Genomic DNA, 23997 nt, shown 5'->3' on the forward strand with positions numbered 1-23997 from the left:
TTTGGAGCTTTTGTTTTTATTTTAAAGGAAAACAAAAACAAAAAACAAATCCAGTGCAAAATCCCATTTTCCAGTGTCAGCCATAGCCCCCCAGGTCACCCCCTGGCTCAGGCCTGACTCTTCCTCCTACTCTGCACCCCTCCCTTCTCCTGCATCCCAGAGGGCTGCAGGCTCCATGTCCCTGGAGGCCCAGATCCAGGGGCAGGAAGAGGAGAGCTGGGAGCAGCCAGAGATGTGCTTGTTCTCCCCAGGCCTCCAGCCATGGCACCAGGTACCCACCTTGGCTCTCATTAACCCTTTCCTGGCCACGTTACTGGGTGGTGAGGCTGATCTGGGGGGGATTCCCTCCACACCCCTCTTTGCCCCGGGGCCTGCTCGGGGCTGTCCTCACTGAGGTTGGGGGGCTCCCTTCCTCCCTCCATGATGAGGGAGAGCAGTGAAATCCCCAGGTTTAAATACCTTAATGAAAGCAGGGGACAGGCGAGGAGGATGGGGGCTTTAGTTCTAATAAATTATTAGCGTTTTGTTTTTTAGTGTCCGTGTGGGGGGGTTTAGGGGCAGGGCGTGGCCTCCAGGGCCCCTCCCTCCCCTTACTGGTGAATCTCATTCTCTATGAGGCTGTCCTCGCATGACTGGAAGTCCGTGTCCGTGAGGCCCTCGGGCGGCATCAGCAACTCCTCATCTTGGGAGGAGGAGGATGGGGGCTCGTCGCCCGAGCTCCCCGGAGCCCCATCCCCATCCCCGTCTCCCTCTGAGTCCTGCAGCACCTGAGCGATGTATTTCTGAAGGGAAAAGGAATAGGGGTAAGGTGGACAGCTGCCCCTTCTGGGTGGGTAGGTGGGGGCAGGTATCTTAGGGCCTGTGGGCAGCACAGTGGGCAGTGCCCTAAGGGTTGGAGTGGAGAGGGTGAAGCCAGTTCTGTCCCATGCTGGTGTCCACCGCCATGAGGTCTGGTTCAGGCTGACTTCTGTGGAGGACTAACGGTCCACCCAGATTTGGGACTGAGTCTCGGCAAAGGCCTCCCAGGGTACCCATGGCTGTGGAGTAGGGGCACTCACCGCAGATTTGGGGACAGCGGCAGCAGTGGGGGGCCGTCCATTACTTCTGGAGCTGACGGCATCTGTCTCTGTGTGTTCAATCTTAAGGGGACCAGGGAGCAGGAGGAAACATCTTCGTCTTCAGCCCCAGTCATACCCCATCACCCGCTCAGCACCTTTTGACCCTGTATGCCACCCCACACCCCGAATGCCACCCTCCCAATTCCACCACCTCTTTCCCCGCCCCACACCTTGTAGTTGTGGGCACTGAGGTATTTGAAGTGTCCGAAGCAGACGTGGCAGAGACAGATGACAATGGTGATGACCAGAACGACGAAGGTGAACATGGATGTGGGGGCTAGGAATCCTGGGATTGGGGAGCACAAAAAAAGGGGCTATCGCCTGGCCTGCCATTTGGGCTCTCTTCAAGGGGCTCACTACCACTGCTTCTGATTCTTTCACTTCCATCTGTACAACCTTGCCAAGACCTACCAGACTCTACCACGTGGCTCTCATGTCGCAAGTTCTAGCTTCGAAAATCCCTTCTGTCCTTGCCACCCCACCCCCAACAGGACGGCGGCCTCACCTGTACGCATGGTGGAGAAGAAGAGCAGCCAGAAGAGGCATAGGATGGGTGCAGCCACCACCTGGTTCACAGCCCCTGAGTGGATCTTCTTGTCCAGCTTGGCCGGCAGGTAGGCATAGTAGAGATTGTACCTGTCTACCAGGTGCTTCAACAGCATGTACATGAGCCCTGAGGAAAGCCAATGGCCCTGACCTCGGAACCAGCGCCCACAGACCCTGTGTGTCGGCCACAGGCTGCCCTGGCCTTCTGAGGTGGCTGCTCCCTGTCCTGCCGCAGATGGAAGCTGCAGCTTCTTCCCCTCCGGTCCCTTCACCCTGTGCAGCCTCCCTGTCCTCCCCCCCATAACAACCACCAGAGAGCCATTCATTTAGATGATCAAGAAGCCTTTGGAACCTCTCTTACGTCTTCCTACCCGTCCCTAAAGAGTTGGATATAAAGTCAGGGAAGGTTCTGCTTCCTGAAGCACAGGGAACTTTAAACAAGGGCTGGGCGGTTAATTTGAGAATCTGGAGCTTTGAGGAGAGGGTTAGGATGCTATGGGGGAAGGTGAGGTTATTGGTGGGACCACGGTCAGTGAGAAACTTAGCTAAACACCTTCAAAGAGAAGAGGGACCTTTCCAGGTTACATGTCCCTAAGTTACAAGGACCTAGTCTAATCTGGAACCCAAGGGGTTTTCTTGAATTTTGAGGTCTGTGTATACGTGTAGATGTTGGTAATAGGAATGTGTGTATATGTGTGTAACAACTCGGAGGGAAGTATGTCCATGCATACCCAAAGAAAGACTTCAGGGCCAGTAAATATCGCTGAAGTGGATGGTTTGACCCAGGGACTGGGCGTGCCAGGTGGGCCACGCCTCAACAGAGCTGCTCTCCCCTTCTTCCCCAAGGCCCAGCCCCAGACTGAGCCAGGAACCAGGCGGGAGGCCAGAGGGGCCGGTCTCCCAGCCGGGGCCCTGTCCAATCGGGGTGGCCTGCCTTACTAGAGTGGAGCGAGTGAGGCCCTGGGTTCCCCCGAGCAGGGCCCAGGTCCCGGCGCGGCGGTGCCTACCGAAGGGCACGATGATGGGGCAGGTGATACTGTAGGTCATGACCACCGTGAAGACGCACATCATCCAAGCGTAGGCTGCGCCAAACTGGAACTCGTAGGCCTGATGCTGGGGGGGACATGGGCAGGAGGGTGGCTCAGGGTGGAGGGGACAGGCTGCAAGGGGGCGAGGCAGGTAGGAGGCGGCCAGGAACTCTGGGGCTGGGAATAAAGCCATGGGGAGTGAGGGACCTAATGTGGGGGTGGTGCAGGGGAGAGCAAAGCAGGTGGGAGGCAGGGGTTGTGGCTGATAGGGAGGCCAGGCAGGGGCAGTGACGGGGCATGGGCAGGTAAGAGCAAAAGTTGAGATCTGGGGACAGCTATCCAGCGCCCTCTTGTGGAATGAAGGCAGAGGGAACCTAAACCAAGGGAGCTAGACCTTTCCCAACTCCAAGCACAAACAGTATGCTCTCAGAACTCAGGGACCTCCTGGGATAATCTGTCCACCCATAGCTATATGTGCTGGGAAACTGAGGCTTCAGATGGGAACTAAAATCGCTAAGGTCCAGCATTCTTGTGCCCCACCCCCACCCCAGCCTGACCGCTGCTGTTTCTGGCTGGGCCACCAAGAGAGGGCGCTGTGCGTGTTGCCGCTGCCCCAGGCGGCCATACCCGCTTTACGTTGCGTCTTTCAGCGGCGGAGCGCGCCAGGCAGAGTCGGATCATGTACATGAGTAGGCCTGGGATGCGCAGCAGGTCCATGGCGTTACCGATAAAGGCTGAGGCAATGACGTAGTTCACGAAGAAAGCGCCGTTGTCCGGCAGGAACACACACCTGCAGGCAGCGGGTGCTCCAGCACAGCTCCCTTGGGGTGACCTGGTGGCTGTTTGCCCACGGCTAGCATGACAGTCCACCACGCCCTCACCCAGCTGCTTCCTCTACATGTACGCCCTCCCATTCCTAGACCCATCCTACCTGTGCTCCAGTCTTTCCACAGTGTGAACCCCAGAATGCCAAAACACCAAAGCCCAGACGTATACTTTGAAAACCAGCCCAGAGACCTACCTAGATGGTGTACCCCATAAACATCCGAGGAGAGAAGAGTTCAAGACCACATAATGCCACTAGTATGTGTAGTAAGTAACTATTGAGACCTCGACAAAAAACCTCAAAAGCGCAGAAAACCCAGGAAGTTTTCTGACTCTGGTATTCCCACAACAGAGCCTTGGACTCTGTCACTAAAAAGCTTCAGAAACCCTCCCTCAGATGTCTTTGATGTGGGAGGAGTGACAAGAACCAGAAAGTCCTTAAGTCCAAGATGGCCAGAGAAGACTCCAGAAAGTTCCTGGAGTCTGAGCCTACGAGAGACACAGTATGCAATGGAGAAAGGTGCTGGGAGGGATAGGTGGGGAGGACACTCCACGGTCACACCTGAGTGAGGTGGGGAGGACACTCCATAGTCACACCTAAGTGAGTGTGACACACTTGAGAGACACAACTTGTGCTGTATAAGCAACCCTGAGCTTTGTGCCCCAGAGCGGGCCACTCTGAGTTGTGAATCTAAGAGACCTCAGTATTCTAGGGACCCTCAGGGATACTCTAAGGGTCCCCAAGTCACCCCCAAATTATGACCAAGTTCCCACTACAGATATCTCCTCGACTTCCTTGTTGAAATCTAAGACTCCTAGCAGTCCTAGAATAAGAACCCGAGACCGCACAGAAGCCCCTACCTAAGAGCTCTGAAGACTTAGATCCCCCCTTGAGCACGCGCTCAGCTCAATTCAGGTGCATTCCCTGAGCATGAGCTCAACACACTCCATCCAAAGACATAGCCTGTGGGTGTCTTCTTTCAGATAACCCAGTAGATGTGGGGTGTTAACCCCACCCCACACAGCTGGAAGCTTGGTGACACCCTCCTATAAAGGCTAGAAGTGTCTCAGACACATCCACCCGCCGCCATCCGCCTCTCTCCCCAAGAGTTCTGATCACTCACTCAAACCGAATAGCTGCCTCGGCCAGGAATTTCTTGTCAAAGAGCCAGCGGAAGAAGAGGTCTAGGCTGCAGGGAGGAGAGAAGGATGGGAGCTAGAATGGCAGAGCAGCAGAGCGCTCTGTTTGGGGACAGGTAAACCTCCACCCCGGCTCCCCTCGGTCCCACGACACTCACCTGCTCAGCCCCAGCGAGGGCAGAAGCAGCACCATGAAGATGAGGAAGGTGTAGCACTTGTGCATCGTGGTCCTGTTCTCCCCGGAGCTATGAGGGTGGGCAGGCGGCAGAGCACAGGCCAAGATCAGGGCAGGGCAGCCCATCCTGGGCCAATGTCCCAGGAGGCTCCCATGGATGGTGGGGGTCCCCTAGGTGAAGGTACAGGGCCCAGGGCAGGGACCCTTCAGGGCAAAGGGCTGGCTGCCCAGAGACAGGGTTGGTAGGTGCAGTGTGGGCAGCTTACCGTGTCCAGTGTGCTTCGAAGAAGGCAGAGTAGTAGACGATGGTGGGGAGCAGGGCGGAGAAACACCATAGCAGTAGTGTAGGGAAGAACTGAGTGATGATGGGGTTCTGTGTGGGGGGACAGGGAGTGTCATTAAGGGTAGCTGGGTGAGCCTAAAAGTCCAGAACACTCGGATGGCTAAGGGGTGGAGGCTAGGGCCATGAAAACAGCTCCAGGGTGATGCTGACGGTGAGTATCTGCTGAATACCTACTATGTGCTGAGTGCTTGTGCACGCTCTACATATTAAACCACACAACCAGGGGCTGGAGAGATGGCTCAGTGGTTAAGAGCATTGCCTGCTCTTCCAAAGGTCCTGAGTTCAATTCCCGGCAACCATATGGTGGCTCACAACCACCGGTAATAAGATCTGGTGCCAACTTCTGTCTGCAGGGACACATGCAGGCAGACCATTGTATACATAATAAATAAATAAATTAAAAAAAAATAAATAAACCACACAACCAGAAGCCAACCTAGGCTACAAGACTCGATGGCTGGGCCAGTTAGTGAGCAGAGGGATGGGGTTTGCACTGGGGCCGGCATCTTGTTTACTGAGCTTCTGAATGCTGAAGTCCATGGCAGGAGGGGCAGAGGAGGCCAGGCAGCCATGTGTGTACCCTACTGTCATCTGAGCAGCCTTGAGCTTCAAGCTGACAAGAGGATCTGAATGTGCACATGAACGTCAAGGGGCCAATCTAAACCTCCCATTTTTCGGAGAGTGGAGAAAAGGGGCCTTATCCAAGGTCATGTGCCCTCCTGGGGGGTTTCTCCAGGAGGTGTAAACCCAAGAGTGGCCTCTCCTGAGGGTAGGATGTGGTGGAACCCAAGGGCAGGCATGGTGGGGAGGTGTGCTGCCTGGTCCTTGGGAAGCATCCTGGAAGGGCTAAGCTGGGACCACTGGAGCCAGAACTACACTAGGATGAGGGGATGCTGCCTGGCGTTGATGCTCACACCACATCATGGAGGGCTGGGTGGGCATGGGCCTCACATTGAGGTATTCCACAGGCTTGGTGACGTTGAACTTGTCCATGGTGGTGATGATGATGGCCGGGGTGGTGAGGAAGAAGAGCAGGATGAAGAGGACCACATTGATAACCAGGCAGCGCAGCCACCAGATGAAGCCTCGGATGGACAGGTGCTCCCTGGGAAGGTGAGGGAGGGTCACTTTGAGGATTCCGGACTGATTGGTCTCTGGCAACATCCACCTCCCTTTCCATCATCTTCCTGCTTTAGGAAGCCCCATTCCACCTGCCGTGGCTCACCAGTAGATGTTCTGGGGGTCCGGAGCGTAGGTCACAGTCCAGTTGGAGATGTGCAGGGCCTCGCTGCAGGAAGAGGCACGCGGCTCCCCACGGCAGGCACAGCCCTGGCATTTGCACACGTTGAAGTCCTTTAGGATGCTGGGGGGGGGGGTGGGTAGATACTTGTTACTGCAGCAGAGACTGGGGACCACAGTGTCAGAGAGAGGTCCAGGGCAAGAGGTGGGGGTGGGGGGAGGAGGGTCATGTGATGATGACAGCGACTCACATGGCTGTGATGGTCTCATTGTGGAAGGTGACAAAAGCCATGCCAAGAGGCTTCTCATTCACCTTCTCCTTCTCTCGCCTGTAGTCTTCCTTCAGCCTCTGCTCCAGCTTTGTGTAGTACTCAATGGCCTCCACCTATAGGCGGGAGGGCCAGGGGCTCTGGTCAGAGCTGGGAGGCACCCGCAGCATCAGCCAGCAACTCCTGAGGCTTTCTGGTATGTCTGGAGTCATTCTGTCCCCGCCTTAGCCTTGCAAGGTGGGCACAATGAACCCAGTCTCAAGGGGGAAACCAAGGAATGGGGTAATTAAGAAACTTGTTATAAATAATTCACGTTTTCCTCCTTCCCTTCCATCGCTCCTCTTCTTTCCGGAAGCTGCTATGCAGTCAAGATTTGTCTTAAACTTGAGCTCCTCTTGCCTCAGCATTCCAAACAATAGGATTACAGGTCTGGACTATTTCACTAGCTTCTGACTATTTTTAAAGAACAGGGTCTCATGTTGCCCAGGCTGGCCTCAAACTCTCTTAAGTAGTGGGTATGACCCTGAGCTTCGGCTGCTCCTGCCTTCACCTCCTGAATGTTGAGATCCCAGACAAGCGGCACACCTGATTTATGTGGTACGGGGGATCAAACCCATGATCTCTGTATGCTAGGCCAGCACTGACCAACACCCCCAGACCCTCGCTATGCTCGCCTAATCTATGGTTTTAAAAGTTATCACAAACCGGACAAACCCAACAGTGAGAACGGGGGCTGCAAGGGCCTGCAAAATGGCTCAGTGAGTAAAAGGAGCTTGCCACTAAGCCTGAGAACCAGAGTTTGAGCCACAGAACCCATATGGTGTAGAGAACTGACTCATAAACTTCTCTGACCTCCACACATGCACCATGGTATACCCTCCCCTAAATAAATATTTAAAGAAAGAATCAGGGGTTTCATAGGCTCCAGAAGGAGGCGGAGGCTTGTCTGGGGTAGGGCCCTGGGCACTCTTCCTCTGGGAGTGTTTACCTTTGGGTCTTATTGTCCACCACACCTGTTTGTCTTCTGATAGTGGACAGATCTACCATGTCCACTGAGACCTGTCCAGCCCTCCCCAGCCTCGCCAGGGACCCTGGGCACCTAAAGGTACCTGCTCGCAGCCTCGAACCACACAGCAGCAGAGGTGGCCACACGGTTTGGGGTTGATCATGGTAGGTACATTTTCCTTGCTCTGCAGGTTCGTGAAGTAGAGTTTTCCCCGCTCAGCCTTCTTCCTGTAGGACCCGGGGGTCAGTCACCCACCACTTAGTGTGTGAGGATGGCTGGGATGTGGGGTGGGGAGTTGAGTTGAGCAAGAAACCCAGTTTTTTGTTGTTGTTGTTGTTTTTTTTTTGGTTGTTTTTTTTGAGACAGGGTTTCTCTGTGTAGCCCTGGCTGTCCTCGAACTCCCTTTGTAGAGCAGGCTGGCCTCAAACTCACAGAGATCTGTGTGTCTCTGTCTCCTGAGTGCTGGAATTAAGGGTATGTACTACCACCACCTGGCAAAACTCAAAGCTTTTTAACTGTGGGCCGTGATATGGGGTTGCATAACTGAACTTGGGGGTTATGAGTATCAGGCACCGGCCAAAGGCAACAGCCAATCACATCCTGCACCTGAGGTGTTTCTGCAGTGCTCGCCTGTACTGGAGCCTTCAACTCCACTGTAGCCTTGGTTCTGGACACTGCTTGCTGTTTGTGTGGCCTTTGCCACAGTGCCAGAGACACTGCAAACATTCTGTCTCAGACTGTGCCAATGAGTTGCTGTGACCCCACTGTGCATGTGCATACAAAGCCTTCTGCTCTCATAGAAGAATAATGGCTTAATTACGAAAAACAAAGAGTTAATATCTCCCTGTGTTATTGCCCGCATCTTTGGTACCATGTCAGACATAGTACATTCATTTTAGGAGTGTGCTCCCATCTTGTTTGTGCTGTGTGCGTGTACTGGTACATGCATGTTCACATGTGTGTATTCATGTATGCATGTGCCTACACACAGAAACAAGGTGCTGACATTGGGCGCATCCCTCGATTGTCTTGTCTTACAACAGGTTTGTCTTTTTTTTTTTTTGAGAGGTCTCTCTATTATATCGTATTGGTTGTTCTGGAACTCACTATGTAGTAAACCAGGCTGGCCTTGAATTTGGAGCCGCCTGCCTCTGCTTCCTGAGTGTGCAAACCACACTGCCAGGCTTGTATCTTAGTTTTTGAGGCAGGGTCTTTTACTGAATATGGAGCTCATAAATTTGGTCAGGCTGGAAGGCCAATGAATCTCAGGGATTGCCTGTCTCTGCCCTCGCAGTACCAGGGTTATAGATGTGCCTGGGGCTTGTTTTTTACATGAGTGATGGGGACCCTGACACTGGTCCTACTCTTGTATGACGAACCCTTTGCCCACTGACCCATCTTCCCAGCCAGCTCTCTTCACTAGCTGATAAATAGAAAGATTATATAAGGACCAAGGGATTTTATTTTAATGAGTGGAGGCGAGAGGACAACTCAGGCACCATCCTTACTCTAGCCATCTACCTTTGAGGCAGGGTCTCTTGGCTTTGCCTCACCAACACTGGGGTTACAGGTGTGTGCTGTGACAATGACATCTTTATGTGGGTTCTGGGTATTGAACTTCTTGCAAGGCATGTTCTTTGCCGATTGAGCTAGCCATCTAGCCTTCTAGCCCCAGGAATTGTCTTAAAATAAATTTGTTTGTTTGTGTTTTGGCTTTTGAGATAGGGTTTCTTTGTAGCACTGGCTGTCCTGAAACTCACTCTGCAGACCAGGCTGGCTTTAAACTCAGAGATCTGCCTGCTTCTGCTTCCCAAGTGCTGGGATTAAAGATGTGTACCATGACCACCTGGCTCTTTCTTTCTTTTTCTTCTTTTTTTGTTTTAAAATAGGGTTTCTTTTTGTGTAGCCATGGATATCCTGGAAGTTTGCTCTGTAGACCAGGCTGGCCTCAAACTCAGAGATCCACCTGCCTCTGCCTCTCGAGTGCTGGGATTAAATGTGAACACAACAACCACCCAGCTAAAATAAACATCTTTCTATTTTTTTCTATTTTTTTTTTTAAGACAGGGTTTCTATATGTAGCCTTGGCTGTCCTAGAACTCATTCTATAGACCAGGCTGGTATTGAACTTGCAGAGATCCACCTGCCTCTGCCTCCTGAGTGCTTGGATTAAAGGCATGTTTCACTACTGCCTGACTAAAATAAATTTCTTTATGATTTATTCTCAGTAAATGTTTGTCTTATATTCCTATTTATATTCCTACAAACCTGAGGTCATGTAAAATTTTCTCAAATGCAAAGGGGTTGGGAGTGGACAAAAATTCAGGTCCCCAGTGACAGGGGCTGTCTTGTTATCAGGTTTGTTTAGTGCACAGGGCTCAGCAGTAGTCCCATCCAAGGACCTCCCTGCCCATTTCTAGAGGGCCAATTCTTCTACTAGTGTGCCATAAATTTCTCGTACTGTAGATGAAGAGGGTTAAGTCCTCAGACGTGAGGACTGTAGACCCCCTCCCTCTTGCAATATACTCTAAGACCCCCAGACCTTGGAAGTAACAGAGACCCCCAAGGTTGAGCTATATTCAAAATGCACAAGGAAACAACTGAAAAGGGAGCCAGGTTCCCACACAGTAGCCAAGGTTCCCTCCACAACGAGCAGAGGGCCCTTGGTGTTAGCCTCCCCGGCCCCAACCCAGTACCTCTCGGCGTCAAGGAACATAAGACGAGCCACGTTGTAACAGGGCCGAGCTTCCAGGACGGTGCAGTTGGGGTAGGCCTCCCTGAAACACAGTTTAGCTGTCATGCTCTGCAGGCCCCACCCACTGCCTATCCTGGCTACCATCCAGGGCGCCAGCGCATCAACACATGCCCAGTGTACCCCCATCTCAGTCTAAGCGCTCCTCAACAACAGAGCTTTGAAACAAACAAACAAACTGCCTGGTGGTGGCGGCTCACACCTTTAATCTCAGCACTTGAGAGGGCAGAGGCAGGCAGATCTCTATGAGTTTAAGGCCAGCCTGGTCTACAAAGACAGTTATAGGACAGACAGGGCCACACAGAGAAACCCTGTCTTGAAAAACAAACAAAGAATAGAACTTCAAAGTCCTTCCTCATGTTATGAGTGCGGCCTGGGTGCAGGTATGCATTCAGACTGTGTAAAGGCAGCGGGTGACAGTAACCCGGGCTATGTGAGGAGACTCCTGTGTGGAGCTGAAGGGCCAGGCCTGTGGTCTGACTCTTGCCCAGGGCTGGGAACTGAGGTTCAGAGAAACTGTCTCTAGTTACAGGCTGTTCTCTAAGCTCTGTTCCCAGAAGCCCTGGTCCTGATCCAACACTTGGCCTTGACTTTGGATTTACTCCAACCAATCTTGGCCTAAGACCAACAAGAAACTGGTCCTGAATCTGATCTCTAACCCTGGCCATGACCCAGGCCCAGGGCTGACCCCTCTCCCCAACCTGAGTATGGCGAGCTGCCCTGACTCTCCAGCAAGTGGCTCTGGAGAGCATTCACAAAATGCTTGCTGATCTACCAAGCGGTGTCCTTCCCACGTGACTGCAAAATGATCCAGTCCTTGAGCTTGACTCTTTCATCTTTTTTGATGTTTTATTAAAATGAAATGAAGGGCCACCAAGTATTTGAGACATGTGATATAAAGTTCCACAGTAGCAAGACGAACACCACAAACTCACGACAATTTAGAGACTCACACCTGGCCTGGCGTCCTTGGAAACGAACTTGCTAGATGGCCACAGTTCTTTCTTTCATGGCTCTGAGCTGCTGTAGGCTTCCTCTTTGGGAGGGTAAGCGCTCACCCTGGCCAGACTAATGGCAAATCCCTTAAAGCTAACCACACAGGCACGGTGATTCTACACAAAGGGTGTTCTCTACTTCTTCTGGGGCAATCCACCTGGACCACGAGTCTCAGTGAGCACTGATGACTGCTCAGTGTGGACAAAGGCCATCCCCTGGTCATCAGCACATACAGAGTTCTGTCCGACAGCCTCCCCACGGTAAGTACCCACCAAAGCACGTGAATGGACAGGGGGTGAAAGGTGGATTTCATTATGCTCAACCCCACTGCAAGCCGCAGACTCCAATAAAGACCAGATTCTCTTCACTCCTCCTTTGAGTGAGGATAAACTTTAACCACAGGCTGTTTCCTAACAAAGTTAGAGACCGATTCCAAAAGCAGCCCAGCCAGGACACGTCAGTCTAGTCTGGCTTTCTGCCTCCCACAGCACACAGTAGGGTAGCAGAGACTTGGTTGGGAGGGCAAACTCCTTCGCTGTACTCAGGTCTCTGATCAAATGCCAGTTGGTGAGAGTAACTTTCACATGTCCCCCTTCCCTCTCAGGATGGCACCTCAGCACTGCCACAACATGACCCTGTCTAGACTTGTCCGTTTCCACTGACTCCCAGGACCCATGAAAGGAAAGCTTCTGGGTTAGTTTACTGCTGTATACTGAGCTCTCTCACCCAGGGCCAGTGATGCAGGCCCATGGGTCACTGGTGCTCCGCATCAGGGCATGTCAATGCAAGCTGACAACTGTCCAAGTGAACAAAATGTCACTTGATCCTGAGCACACACTAGCCCCCACCTCAACCTAGAGGACCCCTATGATGATAAAAGATTGAACACCAAATAATTCTCCCACCCTGGTTTATAGGCTGTTGGAGGGCAGGGCTTACTTCCCTGTGCCTGCAATAGATGTGCAATGGATGTACGTCACATGCGTCAGGTCTAGCTCTGGATCTCTGTGCACAGGCTCAGCGATGTGACCTGACCAGATCCTGCCTCCACCCTTCTCAGACAGGACTGCTGACGGGATGACGTACTGACTGAACTCTGATGTGAGCCAATGACATTAGACCTCAGGGATAAACCTGGGACTGGAGGGACGGCTAGGGCTTAAGAGCACCGGTGTTCTCCCAGAGGATCAGGGTTGGTCCCCAGCATCCACACAGCTACTCAAAACCATCTGTGACTCGTCCCAGGGCATCCGTCTCCCTCTCTGGCTTCCACAGGCACTGCGCCCACATGGTACACAGACATCCACAGTCAAAACACCCATACACATAAAATAAAAATAAGTAAAATTTAAAAAAGAAAAGAGTAAGTCCTAAATCTGCCTGAATCCTGAGCTTGAACCAAGACCAGTGATGCCACTTGTCACGGACACTTGCCGGCTCCTAATCTGGGTTGTCCCTTGTCACAGTCACTGGCTGGTTCCTAATTTGGGTTACAGATTGATTTGGATCAATCTCAGTTCAGACCCTTGACTAACTCCTGCAGCGGATCTCCATGGTGTGACCCTTGAGCTAGACGACCTTTCATTCATCTTTCGCCATGGTAACTGAAGGAAGCTTGGTGGTGAATAGAAGTGTGACCATACCTCGAACCCTGTTTGCAGACCATCCCCCATACTATATTCCTGCAGCTGGGCCCTTAACTTTTTGTTTGTTTTTTGAGAAGGGTTTCTCAGTGTAGCCCTGGCTGTCCTGGAACTCTCTTGTAGACCAGGCTGGCCTCAAACTCACAGAGATCCGCCTGCCTCTCCCTCCTGAGTGCTAGGATTAAAGGTGTGCACCACCACAGCTGGTAGCCCTTGACCCTCTACACCGTGGGCTCAACACCAAGGTGCCTGTTAGGCGCCTGAACTGAAGAGCCAGAGAAGCTGAGGGAACACAGGCCAACCTCCTCAGACCCCTTCAGAAGCCCCCTCAGCCCATGAGCTGAACTGAAGAGCCAGAGAAGCTGAGGGAACACAGGCCAACCTCCTCAGACCCCTTCAGAAGCCCCCTCAGCCCATGAGCTGAACTGAAGAGCCAGAGAAGCTGAGGGAACACAGGCCAACCTCCTCAGACTCCTTCAGAAGCCCCCTCAGCCCATGAGCTGAACTGAAGAGCCAGAGAAGCTGAGGGAACACAGGCCAACCTCCTCAGACTCCTTCAGAAGCCCCCTCAGCCCATGAACTGCCCCACAATGTCTGCATATGCACCAAGTGCTGATAATAATTCTGAGGCAGTTGCCGCCTCAGGACCCAGTTCTAGGCAGGAGGAGGGAGAGGAAGGAAACAAATGTCACAGGCTGTATTCTTCACAATTCCATCTTATTTCTCTCATTTACTAATTTTTTTTTCTGAAGGGCTAGGGATCAAACCTAAGGCTATGGGTGACCCTGAGCGACCCCTTAGCCCCGCCCAGTTCTGAAGGGGCTGTCACTCAGGAAAATGGGAACCCAGCCCAGCTTGGGACATGAGGCCTTCCTCCAATCTGCTCCCCTCAGCCTGGGCTCCAGACCACTGAGTATGAATCCAAAGGTGCAAAGATGTTCTTGGGGCTGATGGGTAAGCAAGGGTCTGCATGCCTGAGGTGGGGTGGGCTGCTTACTCACTCAAAATGCTTCTTGATTTTTTCTGACTCTGCATACTTGGAGATTCCATTGATGAAGAGAGTCCGCTTGACCTGTGGAAGAGGACAGCAGGCATGTCTTCCTGCAGGTGGGCTCCAGGAGAGCCAAAGGGGCAGGGGGATGGGAGCAGGCCTTGGAAACCTGTTAGGTCTCAGTTGAGTGTCAGAAACAGAAGCCTAAAGGTAGAGCCATATTCTGTGAGGGGTTCAGGTGGACGCCTAGATCCCTGGGGACCTAGCACAGTGGCTGGCGAAAAACAAACATTTGGTCCAGGGTGAATGGCTGCAGAAGGTAAAGGAATTTTCCCACCATCCACATTAAGCAAGACAACAATACAACCATCCGATGGCAGTACCAGCCACGGCCATTTCCCACGGCCAGGAATACAACCATTGACAGCACTACCAGCCACGGCCAGGAATACAACCATTGACAGCACTACCAGCCAAGGCCAGGAATACAACCATTGACAGCACTACCAGCCATGGCCATTTCGCAAGGGCTGAGCTCAGCATGGAGAGGCCCAGGCATGGCCTTCCTAGGATCCCTGGAGAAGTGCCCTGATCCTAGAGTAGGAGGGAACCCAGGCAGCTCAACTCCACAGCAGCCACCCCAGGGCTGCCTGGGAAGCCGAGACAGGCTGCGCTTCCTCACCAGGTCGTCCTCCTTGTAGCGCATCTTTGAGGTATGTCTCCGCATGCTGTAGACCGTGAGCAGCAGGTACAGGAAAGCAAAGGAGGTGTGCAGCCAGAGGAGATTATTCCTGTGGAGGGCAGAGGGTCATGTGGGGCTATGGGGTCAGCACGGTCTACCTCTGCTGTGGCCATCCATCTCTGAAGCTTCAAATCTCTCGCCTCCACTCTAGATTCTACACAATGGAGAGGTCCCAAGCCTCACCCTGATTTCAAGTTGGCAATGGTGGTTCTCCCGAAGCTGTAGGCATTGTTCTCTGGAAGGCGAGAAGGAGAAGGGGAGGGTGGTAGGGTCGGCACAGATACCCCTTTGTCCCCTTCCAGTCCGGACACCTGGCCCTCACTGACCTAGCAGGTCTCCTGAGAAGTTGACAGGCAACACGATGCCTACAGAGAGGACGCCCACGACAACCAGCAAGCCAATGATGTGCCTCTGGAAGGACAGGTAGTGCACGGCATCGCCCCCACACTTGTCCCGGATCTCATCATCCCTGTGGACCACAGGAGGCAGACAGAAGATGCGGGTGAGGAGCAGCAACCAGAAAGCTGGAACCTGTCCACCCCACCCCCACCTCCACCCTAACACCCCCCCCATCCCACCCTGCTGGATGGAACTTTTCATCCCGATTTCCTGGGAGGGGAAGAAGGGGGGAAGGAGGAATGCACAGAGCCTGGAAGTGGTTAGAAAAAGAGAAGTAAAGAGAGGGGGAGGTCGGGAGTAGAGAGGGAGGTCGGGAGTAGAAAGGGAGGTCGGGAGTAGAGAGGTCAGGAGTAGAGAGAGGGAGGTCGGGAGTAAAGAGGGAGGCTGGGAGTAGAGAGGGAGGTTGGGAGTAGAGAGAGAGGTCGGGAGTAGAGAGAGGGAGGTCGGGAGTAGAGAGGGAGGTCGGGAGTAGAGAGGTCAGGAGTAGAGAGAGGGAGGTCGGGAGTAGAGAGAGAGGTCGGGAGTAGAGAGGTCAGGAGTAGAGAGAGAGGTCGGGAATAGAGGGGCAAAGATAAGAAGAGGGAAGGGAGGAGGACAAGAAGGAAGGATGGTGAGGAAGGGATGTTGGAAAGTGGGCAGCAGCAGCTCCTCTAAGGCCTTAAGGGTACCAGGGCTGAGCTCCATGGCCAAGGGCCACACTAGGGGAGGGGCCCAGAGCATGGTGAGGGGCCCAGTGCTGACCTGTCTCAGCTTCCTGCCTTTCTCAGCTCACTGCCTGCCTGTGGACTCTGGCTGGATCTCCTGAGTTCTGCCTGCTGGCTGCTGGCTCCTGCCTGTGGCTGGCTGGCTGCTTCCAGCCTGCCTGCTGCCCCCACCCTCTGGCTGCAGAGAGGATGAAGAAAGGGCTCCAGCCCCTGCTCTCAAAGCTGTGGCCATAGCTGGTAGACCAGGGATGAATGACCTCGCGCAGGGCATCACAGAGAGATGGTGGGTCAGAATAAGCATCAGGGGTCAGCACAGGCTGGCCCCATTGCCTGGCCTCCTGGAGTAGGGGCAGGGTACCGTGAGGACTAGGAGCACTAAGGCCCTCAAAGCTGTTGGCCTTGGTTTTGGAGGGAGATGACAGGTTCTGAGGTTTCTTTCTGTTTCTCTTTTAGAGTGCGCAGACCGTTCACTTACTTTATCCTGAAGATGGCTGTCAGCCAGGAACAGAAGCCCTGGGGGAACAGAGGGGACACACTGGAGATCCCAGTCTGCCAGCCCGACCCCCCTTCCCTGAAGCTCCACCCAGGAACACTTCCTACACCCTCCCCTACACCTGAAGAAAACCCCCATCAACACAAAGGACGTCAGTCTGGTAGTTTGCCTTGTATGAGCGAGGCCCTGGTCTCCATCTCTAGTACTAAAAAAATGAAAGTATTTAAGTGGGGTGAGGGAGATGGGTCAGTCAGTAAAGTGCTCGCCTTGCAAGCAAAGGACTTGAGTTCAATCCCCGGATCCTCCAGAAAAAAAAAAGCAGGGCACGGTGGTAGACACTCCCAGCACTGGGGAGGCACAGACAGACGGATCTCTGGGGTTCACTGGCCAGATGGTTAGCCTAATGGAGACCTAGGTCTCAGAGAAAAACAAGGTGGGCCTGGCAAAGTGGCTTATTGGAAGGAGAGAAACTGACTTCTCCAAGCTGTGTTCCAACCTCTATACACACAGCTTAGTATATGCACGTGTGTGTGTGTGTGCGCGTGCGCACGCATAATGAATAAATAAAGGCAAAAACAAAAATAATTCCTCTCCCAAAACAAAAAATAAACCAAGATTGACAGTATCCAAGGAACAACATCAAGGTGGGCCTGCCTCCCCATGTAACTGTATACATGTGCAAACAGACCTGTACACTCACAAATACCACACACACACACACACACACACACACACTATACAAGAAAAACCTCACAAAGAACTAGGAAGGTCAGCCCTTAAGGCAGAAAAGGCCCAACCCCTTACTGTTAGACCCCAGGTCTAGAAGTGTAGATAACTGCAAAACCTTAAGGTTCTATGGGCCAGATGGGGATGGGTAGAAGTTGGGGTTCAAGAAAGGTAGTGGGATCCCCTGATCTCTATCTAATAAGAAGTTTGCAGGTTGGCAAAATGGCTCAGAAGGTAAAGGTGCTTGCCACCAAACCCGATGACCTGAGTTCAATCCTAAGGACCTACCTACATGGTGGAAAGAGAGCCAATTTCCAAAAGTCGCCCTCACCTCCGAACATACAGTGTACACAGTGGTATACATACCCACAAACTTATACAAATGAATTAATTAAACTAAGAAAAATTAGGGGCAACAAGATGGATCACTGAGCAAAGGTAAGGGCATTTGTTGCCAAGGCTGACGACCAGTTCCACATGGTGGAAGACATATGTTGTCCTTTGGTCTCACACATGCTGTGCCATCCTCCCCACGTCTCATCCTCACACACACACAATGTAAACATCTACATAACAAACAAACAAACAAACAAGGCTACAAAAGCAGAGGGGTGCGCATGCTTCCTGCCTCCATCCCCTAGTCTACCTTGAAGGGACCAAAAGTCTAGAGTTGGCAAGGCTGCTTCATCACCGTCTCTTTCTTTCAGTCCTGTCTTCAGGCAGAGAGTGGACACTTAGAAAAACAGGGTCCCCTACCTTCTACCAAGAGAAGGTCCATGTCTAGCACAGGATGGGAGAGTGCGCTGTCTGGCCAAGATGCCAGGTCTCATTACCTGAGCTCCATTCAAGTCTGGGGACCATCTGGACAGCTCTGACTAGCACAGGTGACTCCAGCAGCTTGCCACTTACCCTGTGAGTCTCAGGAAGCTGATAGCTCTGACAAGTTGCTGCAGCAGCTCCAAGAGCAACTGACCAGGGCCACCCCAGACAGTCTGTATGGGAACTTCACTATCAAAACAGCAAGAGGGCCAGGCAGGGAGCAGCTGTGTACCTGATCTGATGCGAAAGAGGTCTGGGGACTGCTGTGACCTGTCAGGTCTGAAGGGGCTGCTCAGTCAGCACTAATACCCAGTAAGGTGGTCCCTAAGAACTGGGCCACCATCCCACAACTGCTATGTAATACGACAGGGTTTAAATTTTTACTGCACAGACCCTCAAGGCTCATTATGGTTTCTAAAACCATGTTCAAAGAAAAAAGAGTTTTCATTGATAGTAGAGGTGGGCATCAGATTTTACTGCAGCAAACAAAGTTTTGACAAATGTTAGGAGTGCCACTCAGAGGACCCCGTCCCGTGTCACATCCTCTGGGCCTGCTGTGGTCCTCTGGTATCACCATGTAACTTCCCCAAGAGAAGGCCACAATGGTGTCCCTGACCTTATAGCAGTACACTCAGGAAACTGGGAGGAGGACACTCACGTTGTCCCTTTGGTCAAAGTCGACGGAGCTGGAGACGGAGGTGAGACGCTCATACCGATCATGACTGTCCCCATGCATAGCTGATGCCACACTGGGGTGGGGAGATAGAGCAGAGGAAGGTGAGAGGGGTGAGAGGGGTAAGCATGAGACTCAGAGGAGCAGATGTGAGCACCCAGAGAGACTAAAGAAGGTACAGAAAGTGCAGAGGCTGAAGCAAGAGTGACCTCCCCCTACCCTGCCTCCCTCAGGGGTCACTGGTGATGGACAGTGAGTGGGGCGAGGGCCGTATGGGAGAGGGTGTCTTCATTACTGCCCAGAATGGAGATTGAAGCAAGAAATGTTAGATGTCCTTGCAGTTCCAAAGGTAACCAGTAGGGGGAGTGAGAGATAGGCAACAAAGGCAATTATTACCCCAAAAGCAAAGGGGAGGTAAAGGAAAGCAGGGATCAGAAGAACCCAAAGGGGTGGCATGATTGGAAGATGTCTCTTGGGCAGGCCCCGACCCTCCCTTTCCCCTGAGCCATCAGATGCCACAGCTCCAATTCAGTCCTATGGACAGAGACCACGAGGAGACATAAAGGCCACAAAGGGGGCTGCTTGGACAGGGCCTGTCCTAGGCCTCCAGAAGGAGCAGGGAACCCTGGAATATGAAGAACTAGCTGTTAGGGGGGAGGAACTGTGGGTGACGCCCAATCTTGTCTCTGCAGGATTGTGCTAGGGGTTTTCTGGGGAGTTCCCAGGACGGTCCATTGTCCCAGCCAGTTAAGGCCAACAGTGCAGGGGTACGCACAGAGGGGATTTTTTAGGCTGGGAGTCTAAGAGGAGGAACAAATCCAGGAAGGGCAGAGACAAGCTGAGGAGCCCCCTGTTCTGCGAAGCACACCGCCTGCGTTAATCTGAAACATGAGCCTGCAGAGGAGAAAGCTGCAAAAAAGAAGAGAACCAGCAACTGGCGCGGGGAGAAGCGTGAAAGGGAGAAGAAAAAGGAAAGCTGGCTGAGTGTGGATGAGGGGGCTGCTGCCCCACATACTATTCCTGTTCCACTCGCTCCCTCTCCCGTCGGCGAAGCCTGGGGACAGAGAACACACAGGTTAGCAGGGGCAGAGGAGAGTCCCTGGGGTCCTCAGACCTCAGTGCTGGCCAGGGACTGTCCTTTTCCATCCCCCAATAGAGGGATGAGAGAAGCTGGCCCTTCCCTATTCCCAAGCAACATGGACCACGATGTTTGTGTGCAGCAGAGGGACGGTCCCAGGCTTTCTTACCTGTCTGCATCTGTCACCAAGGCCAGCCGCCCATAGTCCCAGGCCACCTTCCGGAGGATAGAGAATAAGAACAACAGGGCCTGGGGGCAGAGGGGAGGCAAGTGAATAGCTGTCCACAGCAGGGGTCGGAACCCTAACTTAAAAGGGGGGACCCTGGCGTGGGTGCACGGGCTGAAGTTGGAAAGTGGGAACCCCTTTTTCTTGGTTAGGTATGGGAAGGTGGGACATGGGTCAGAGATGGAGGACATTTGCAGGGGATGTCCTGGGCCCGGGTGTCAAGGGTGGGGGACAGTTGGAGGATACTCACCAGGAAGCACATGAAGTCCAGGGCCAGCACGGTGGGGACGCCCCCAAAGGGCAAGCCCTGCAGGACAGTGCTGCGGATGCGGGCACTGTAGCAGTAGTCCTTGGAGGAGCTGCTGTTGAGGGCCGCAGTGCCCAGCGTGGCCAGCAGGAAAGGCAGCATGGCTACTACTGCCTCATGGTCCTTCTGGGCAGAGGGCGAGTCGGTCAGCTGCGTTCACCCCCTACCCACCCCAGACTTTCAAGGTGGGTACCGGAGGGTTGGTCAGCTGCCTCAGTGGGTGCACCTAGGGAAGGGAGGTGTGTATCACATGGGTTTATTTCATGGCCCTCTGGCTGGGACCACGCTCTGGGTCTGGCCAGCACACTCTGATCCAGTACCCACGTGGAGGCTCACGACCATCATAACTTTAGTTCTAGGGGATAAGATGCCCTTTTCTGACATCTGCAGGCACCAGGAATGTGTGTGGTGCGCACACACACACACACACACACACACACCACTCATACATATAAAGCAATATAAATAAAAATTTCTAAAGATGGGTAGAGGCCTGTTTCTGTGCCAGAGAGTAAGAATCCAGAGTTAACTGCTTCATTCTATCTCAGAACCTCACAGTTCAGTCTTTAGGACCACAATAAGTAAGTGAAGAATTAAAAGAAAAAGGACTTCTCAGTCTTTTGGCTAAGATCAAGTGAAAAGAAAACCAGAATGATCAAATGTGTTTAGAGATTTTAATTCTGTTAACCTCCTCCATACAACCACCTTCAAAACAGATGTTCAGTCCTGTGTCCTCAAAGCAGGGCACTGGGCTGGAAGGCAGGTAGGTATGAGCACCAGACTTCAGAGTTAGTGTCACCTCGCTGGTCCCAGCTACCCCTGTTTTTCTCCAATCCAGCTTCCCTTCCCTCCCTCCAACTAGCTACACAGGGCAAACAGAGGGGTGTGAGGACTACAACTCCCAGAATGCTGTGCTTCTGCCTCCAGAGCAGAGCAGGCTGGGAATGCTGTGCCCTCCAGCCAGCTTTTCCATTGGCAAAAGAGGGAAAGAGTGGGCGGTCGGAGGCCTCTAAAGGCCCCCAGCAACCCACTATACTAGGGTCTTGCCTGGTGCCTGCCTGGTGCCCTGGCACAGTCCTTTGTGCTCTAAGTGGATGAAGGACAGAAGAGGAGGGAAGGGGAAGCCAATTGGACTCCTGGGCTCTTGTGCTTGGGGACAAAGCTGAGCAGGGCTCTGGGGAGGTTCCCAGGCTGGAGAAGTGTGGCTGCTGCAGAGGCAGCTACCACAGCAGCACAGCCCCACCCGGTCCTACTCGGGGCCCCTGGGGGCCCCTTCTGCTGACAACATGGAAGGTCTGCCTGGAGGAGGGTCCCAAGGGAAGAAGGGCAACCAGACAAAAAGAGAATAACAACTCGAGAAGAGGTGACTGGCAACTCAGAAGGAACTGTCTGTCCCTTAGCCCCCCTGGGGTGACCTAGCAGCCCTGGCGTCTCCCCTTTCCCACTCAAACATCCAACCAAACAGAGCAGGAGCCAGAAGCTTTCTAAGGATGAGAACATGAGCATTGTTTATATGTTTCTCTTGGTCCAAGGAATCTTTGCAAAGCCTGGATCAGGATGGAGCAGAGAACAACTGCCTTGCATGTGCTATACAGGCTCCTTTTCTGGCTCAAGCTGCCTTTAAAGACACATGGGTTTAATCATTGTAGCGAGTGTCCACTGTTTCAAGAACAACAATATACGGGGCTCCAGAGATGGCTCAGCAGATGAGAACACTGGTTGCTCTTGCAGACAAGGATACAATACCAGACACCAGCAAGGTCGCTAACAACTGTCTGTAAATCCAGTTCCACGAAATCTGACACCCTCTTCTGGCCTCTGGCAGTACTACACCCACACGGTACACATACACACAGGAAAAACACCCCACATATAAATAATATATCTTTTTAAAACAGAAGAATAATAACATATATGACTGCACTTAATCCTCAAACCTCCTGTGAGTTGTTATCACTGTCATTTGAAGATGTGAGTAGAGGGCTCAGAAAAGTTAAGTACTTTACCACTAGGTCTCACTGCAATAAAATGATGGAAGCTAAATTCAAACCTAAGTCAATTTCTACCAAAGCAGGGACCCTACTCAGAACACAGGTGCTTTGCTGATAGGCCTAGGACAGGTGAAGGTGGATCTGGCCTCATTCTTCTAATCAGTAACAGAGATACTGCAAGGCTCTCACAGGGAGGTAGAAATGTATCCACGACCAGGGGTGGGGGTGGCAGCCCTCTGTCTTCCACTCTTACCAAGGTCTCTATGCAGCCTAGGCTGATCTCCAACTTAAGATACTGTGCATATATGGAAGCTTCATCAATGCAATGATAATTATTTGTTCTTGGGCCAGAGAATTAAAGGGCAGTTGAGACATGTGCTCAGATGTGTAAATGTGCTCATACGTGTCTGTCTGCATAGAAAGCTAGGTGACTACATGACAATGTGCAGAAATAAAGGCACTCATGGCCTCTGAGTGGAGAAATGTGCGTGGGTGCATCTGGGAGCCTGGGTGTGTAAATAGAAGATGTACATCGCTGAGGCCCCAGGACAGGCTAAAGGTGGGTATAGGTATTTTGAGGAGGGAGGCTCTTATTAGCTCCCTGTTTTTCTTGGAAACAAGGGCTCGAATATTCTAGATTGGCTTCATTCTTGTTATGAAGCTGAGGATTGCCTTAACTTCCTGATCATCTTGCCTCTACTTCCTAAGTGCTGGGAATCGATCCTGGGACTTCATTCGGTCTCATCTCTCTCCCTACCACGCGACATGCCCAGTCCTGACCTCTCTGAACTCCAGAAACCTCAGTGCCTCTCCCCACCCCCTTGTTTCTAAACAAGCAGCTCAAAGCCCTTCAGTGCCCTCCTTCCGCTGTGATCTTCTCTACTCTGAACAAAGATGGGACAGTCTAGAAGCTTCTGCATGTGGCTCCACTAGGGTGGGTGAGAGTTTCCCAGGATGCATGGTAACTGGTTACCAGATCTTCTCATTGCCAATCTTTTCACTGCCACTGAGCACCCCCTGCTTCCCAACACCCAAGGCAAGCAGAGCACACCCAGATCACCCATCCATAGAGAGGAAACAGGGACCAGGGAAGGGAATGGAACCAGGTAAGGTCACAGGGTAGGGAAGGGGTGGAGTTGGGTTGGTGGCTTTGCCAGTTGAGCCACCAACTTCCAGGTCTTTAACTGTAGGGTGGGGCTGTTGGGCTGTGTCCTTTGGAGCAATTGCTCCAAATCCAGACTAGGGGAGAGAAGCTGAAGACAGAACACTGCTTGGGGACAGTAGTAGGGGTCGAAGGTTCTCCTAGTCCAGAGGTGCCCAGCCAGCTGTGAGCCCATTTCTCTAGCTGGATACTGAAGCTGGTTTTGTAGCAGGATGGGAATTTTAGACAAAGTCAAGATGGTCATTTCACTACTAGAAACTGTGCATCACAAGGGTAGAAGTTACTTTTTTGTTTTGTTTTTTTCCTCATAGAGTTACTGGGAAAGACTTAAGGTAGGACTTGGGATTCATATAAAGTCAGTGAGAAGAGATTAACTCTTAATACAAAATGGGTCTCACTCTTCCAATCTGTTACAAAATAGTATTAAGGACTTTGCCTGGCGTAAGTGGAATCAGAGAAAGTTAAAAGTGTATCTATCTATCCATAGGTGAGCACCTCACTCCACATCTCTCTCCAGAGTGTAGCTATGCAGTTTAGGCTTTGCTCCAAGTCAAGGTCTTCCTGAATGCTGGGGATACAAGTTACCACACTGGTTTATTCTACTTT

General features: G+C 52.4%; 1 protein-coding gene across 3 annotated transcripts in view; it reads right to left on the reverse strand.

Annotated features, from left to right (window-relative positions):
* Positions 1–23997, reverse strand: part of Tmem63b (transmembrane protein 63B) — a 27256-nt gene continuing 3259 nt past the window's right edge. For 2 of the 3 annotated variants that reach the window (XM_075980720.1, XM_075980719.1), the window contains 22 exons: positions 20182–20464; positions 19875–19954; positions 18613–18703; positions 16392–16429; positions 15140–15282; positions 14997–15048; positions 14754–14862; positions 14082–14152; positions 10386–10466; positions 7793–7916; positions 6666–6799; positions 6401–6538; positions 6127–6280; positions 5099–5205; positions 4816–4902; positions 4642–4707; positions 3320–3482; positions 2672–2777; positions 1624–1791; positions 1289–1404; positions 1059–1139; positions 1–782 (listed from right to left, as the gene is read on the reverse strand). In XM_075980720.1, the coding sequence (XP_075836835.1) occupies positions 591–782; positions 1059–1139; positions 1289–1404; positions 1624–1791; positions 2672–2777; positions 3320–3482; positions 4642–4707; positions 4816–4902; positions 5099–5205; positions 6127–6280; positions 6401–6538; positions 6666–6799; positions 7793–7916; positions 10386–10466; positions 14082–14152; positions 14754–14862; positions 14997–15048; positions 15140–15282; positions 16392–16429; positions 18613–18703; positions 19875–19954; positions 20182–20340 (2460 nt within the window). In that variant the 5' untranslated portion in view covers positions 20341–20464 and the 3' untranslated portion in view covers positions 1–590. Of the gene's footprint in view, positions 783–1058; positions 1140–1288; positions 1405–1623; positions 1792–2671; positions 2778–3319; positions 3483–4641; positions 4708–4815; positions 4903–5098; positions 5206–6126; positions 6281–6400; positions 6539–6665; positions 6800–7792; positions 7917–10385; positions 10467–14081; positions 14153–14753; positions 14863–14996; positions 15049–15139; positions 15283–16391; positions 16430–18612; positions 18704–19642; positions 19682–19874; positions 19955–20181; positions 20465–23997 lie in introns of all 3 variants that reach the window. The other variant, XM_075980717.1, reaches the window with a different exon arrangement.

The sequence above is a fragment of the Microtus pennsylvanicus genome, chromosome 7 (genome assembly GCF_037038515.1).
Source record: "Microtus pennsylvanicus isolate mMicPen1 chromosome 7, mMicPen1.hap1, whole genome shotgun sequence".
NCBI lineage: Eukaryota > Metazoa > Chordata > Mammalia > Rodentia > Cricetidae > Microtus > Microtus pennsylvanicus.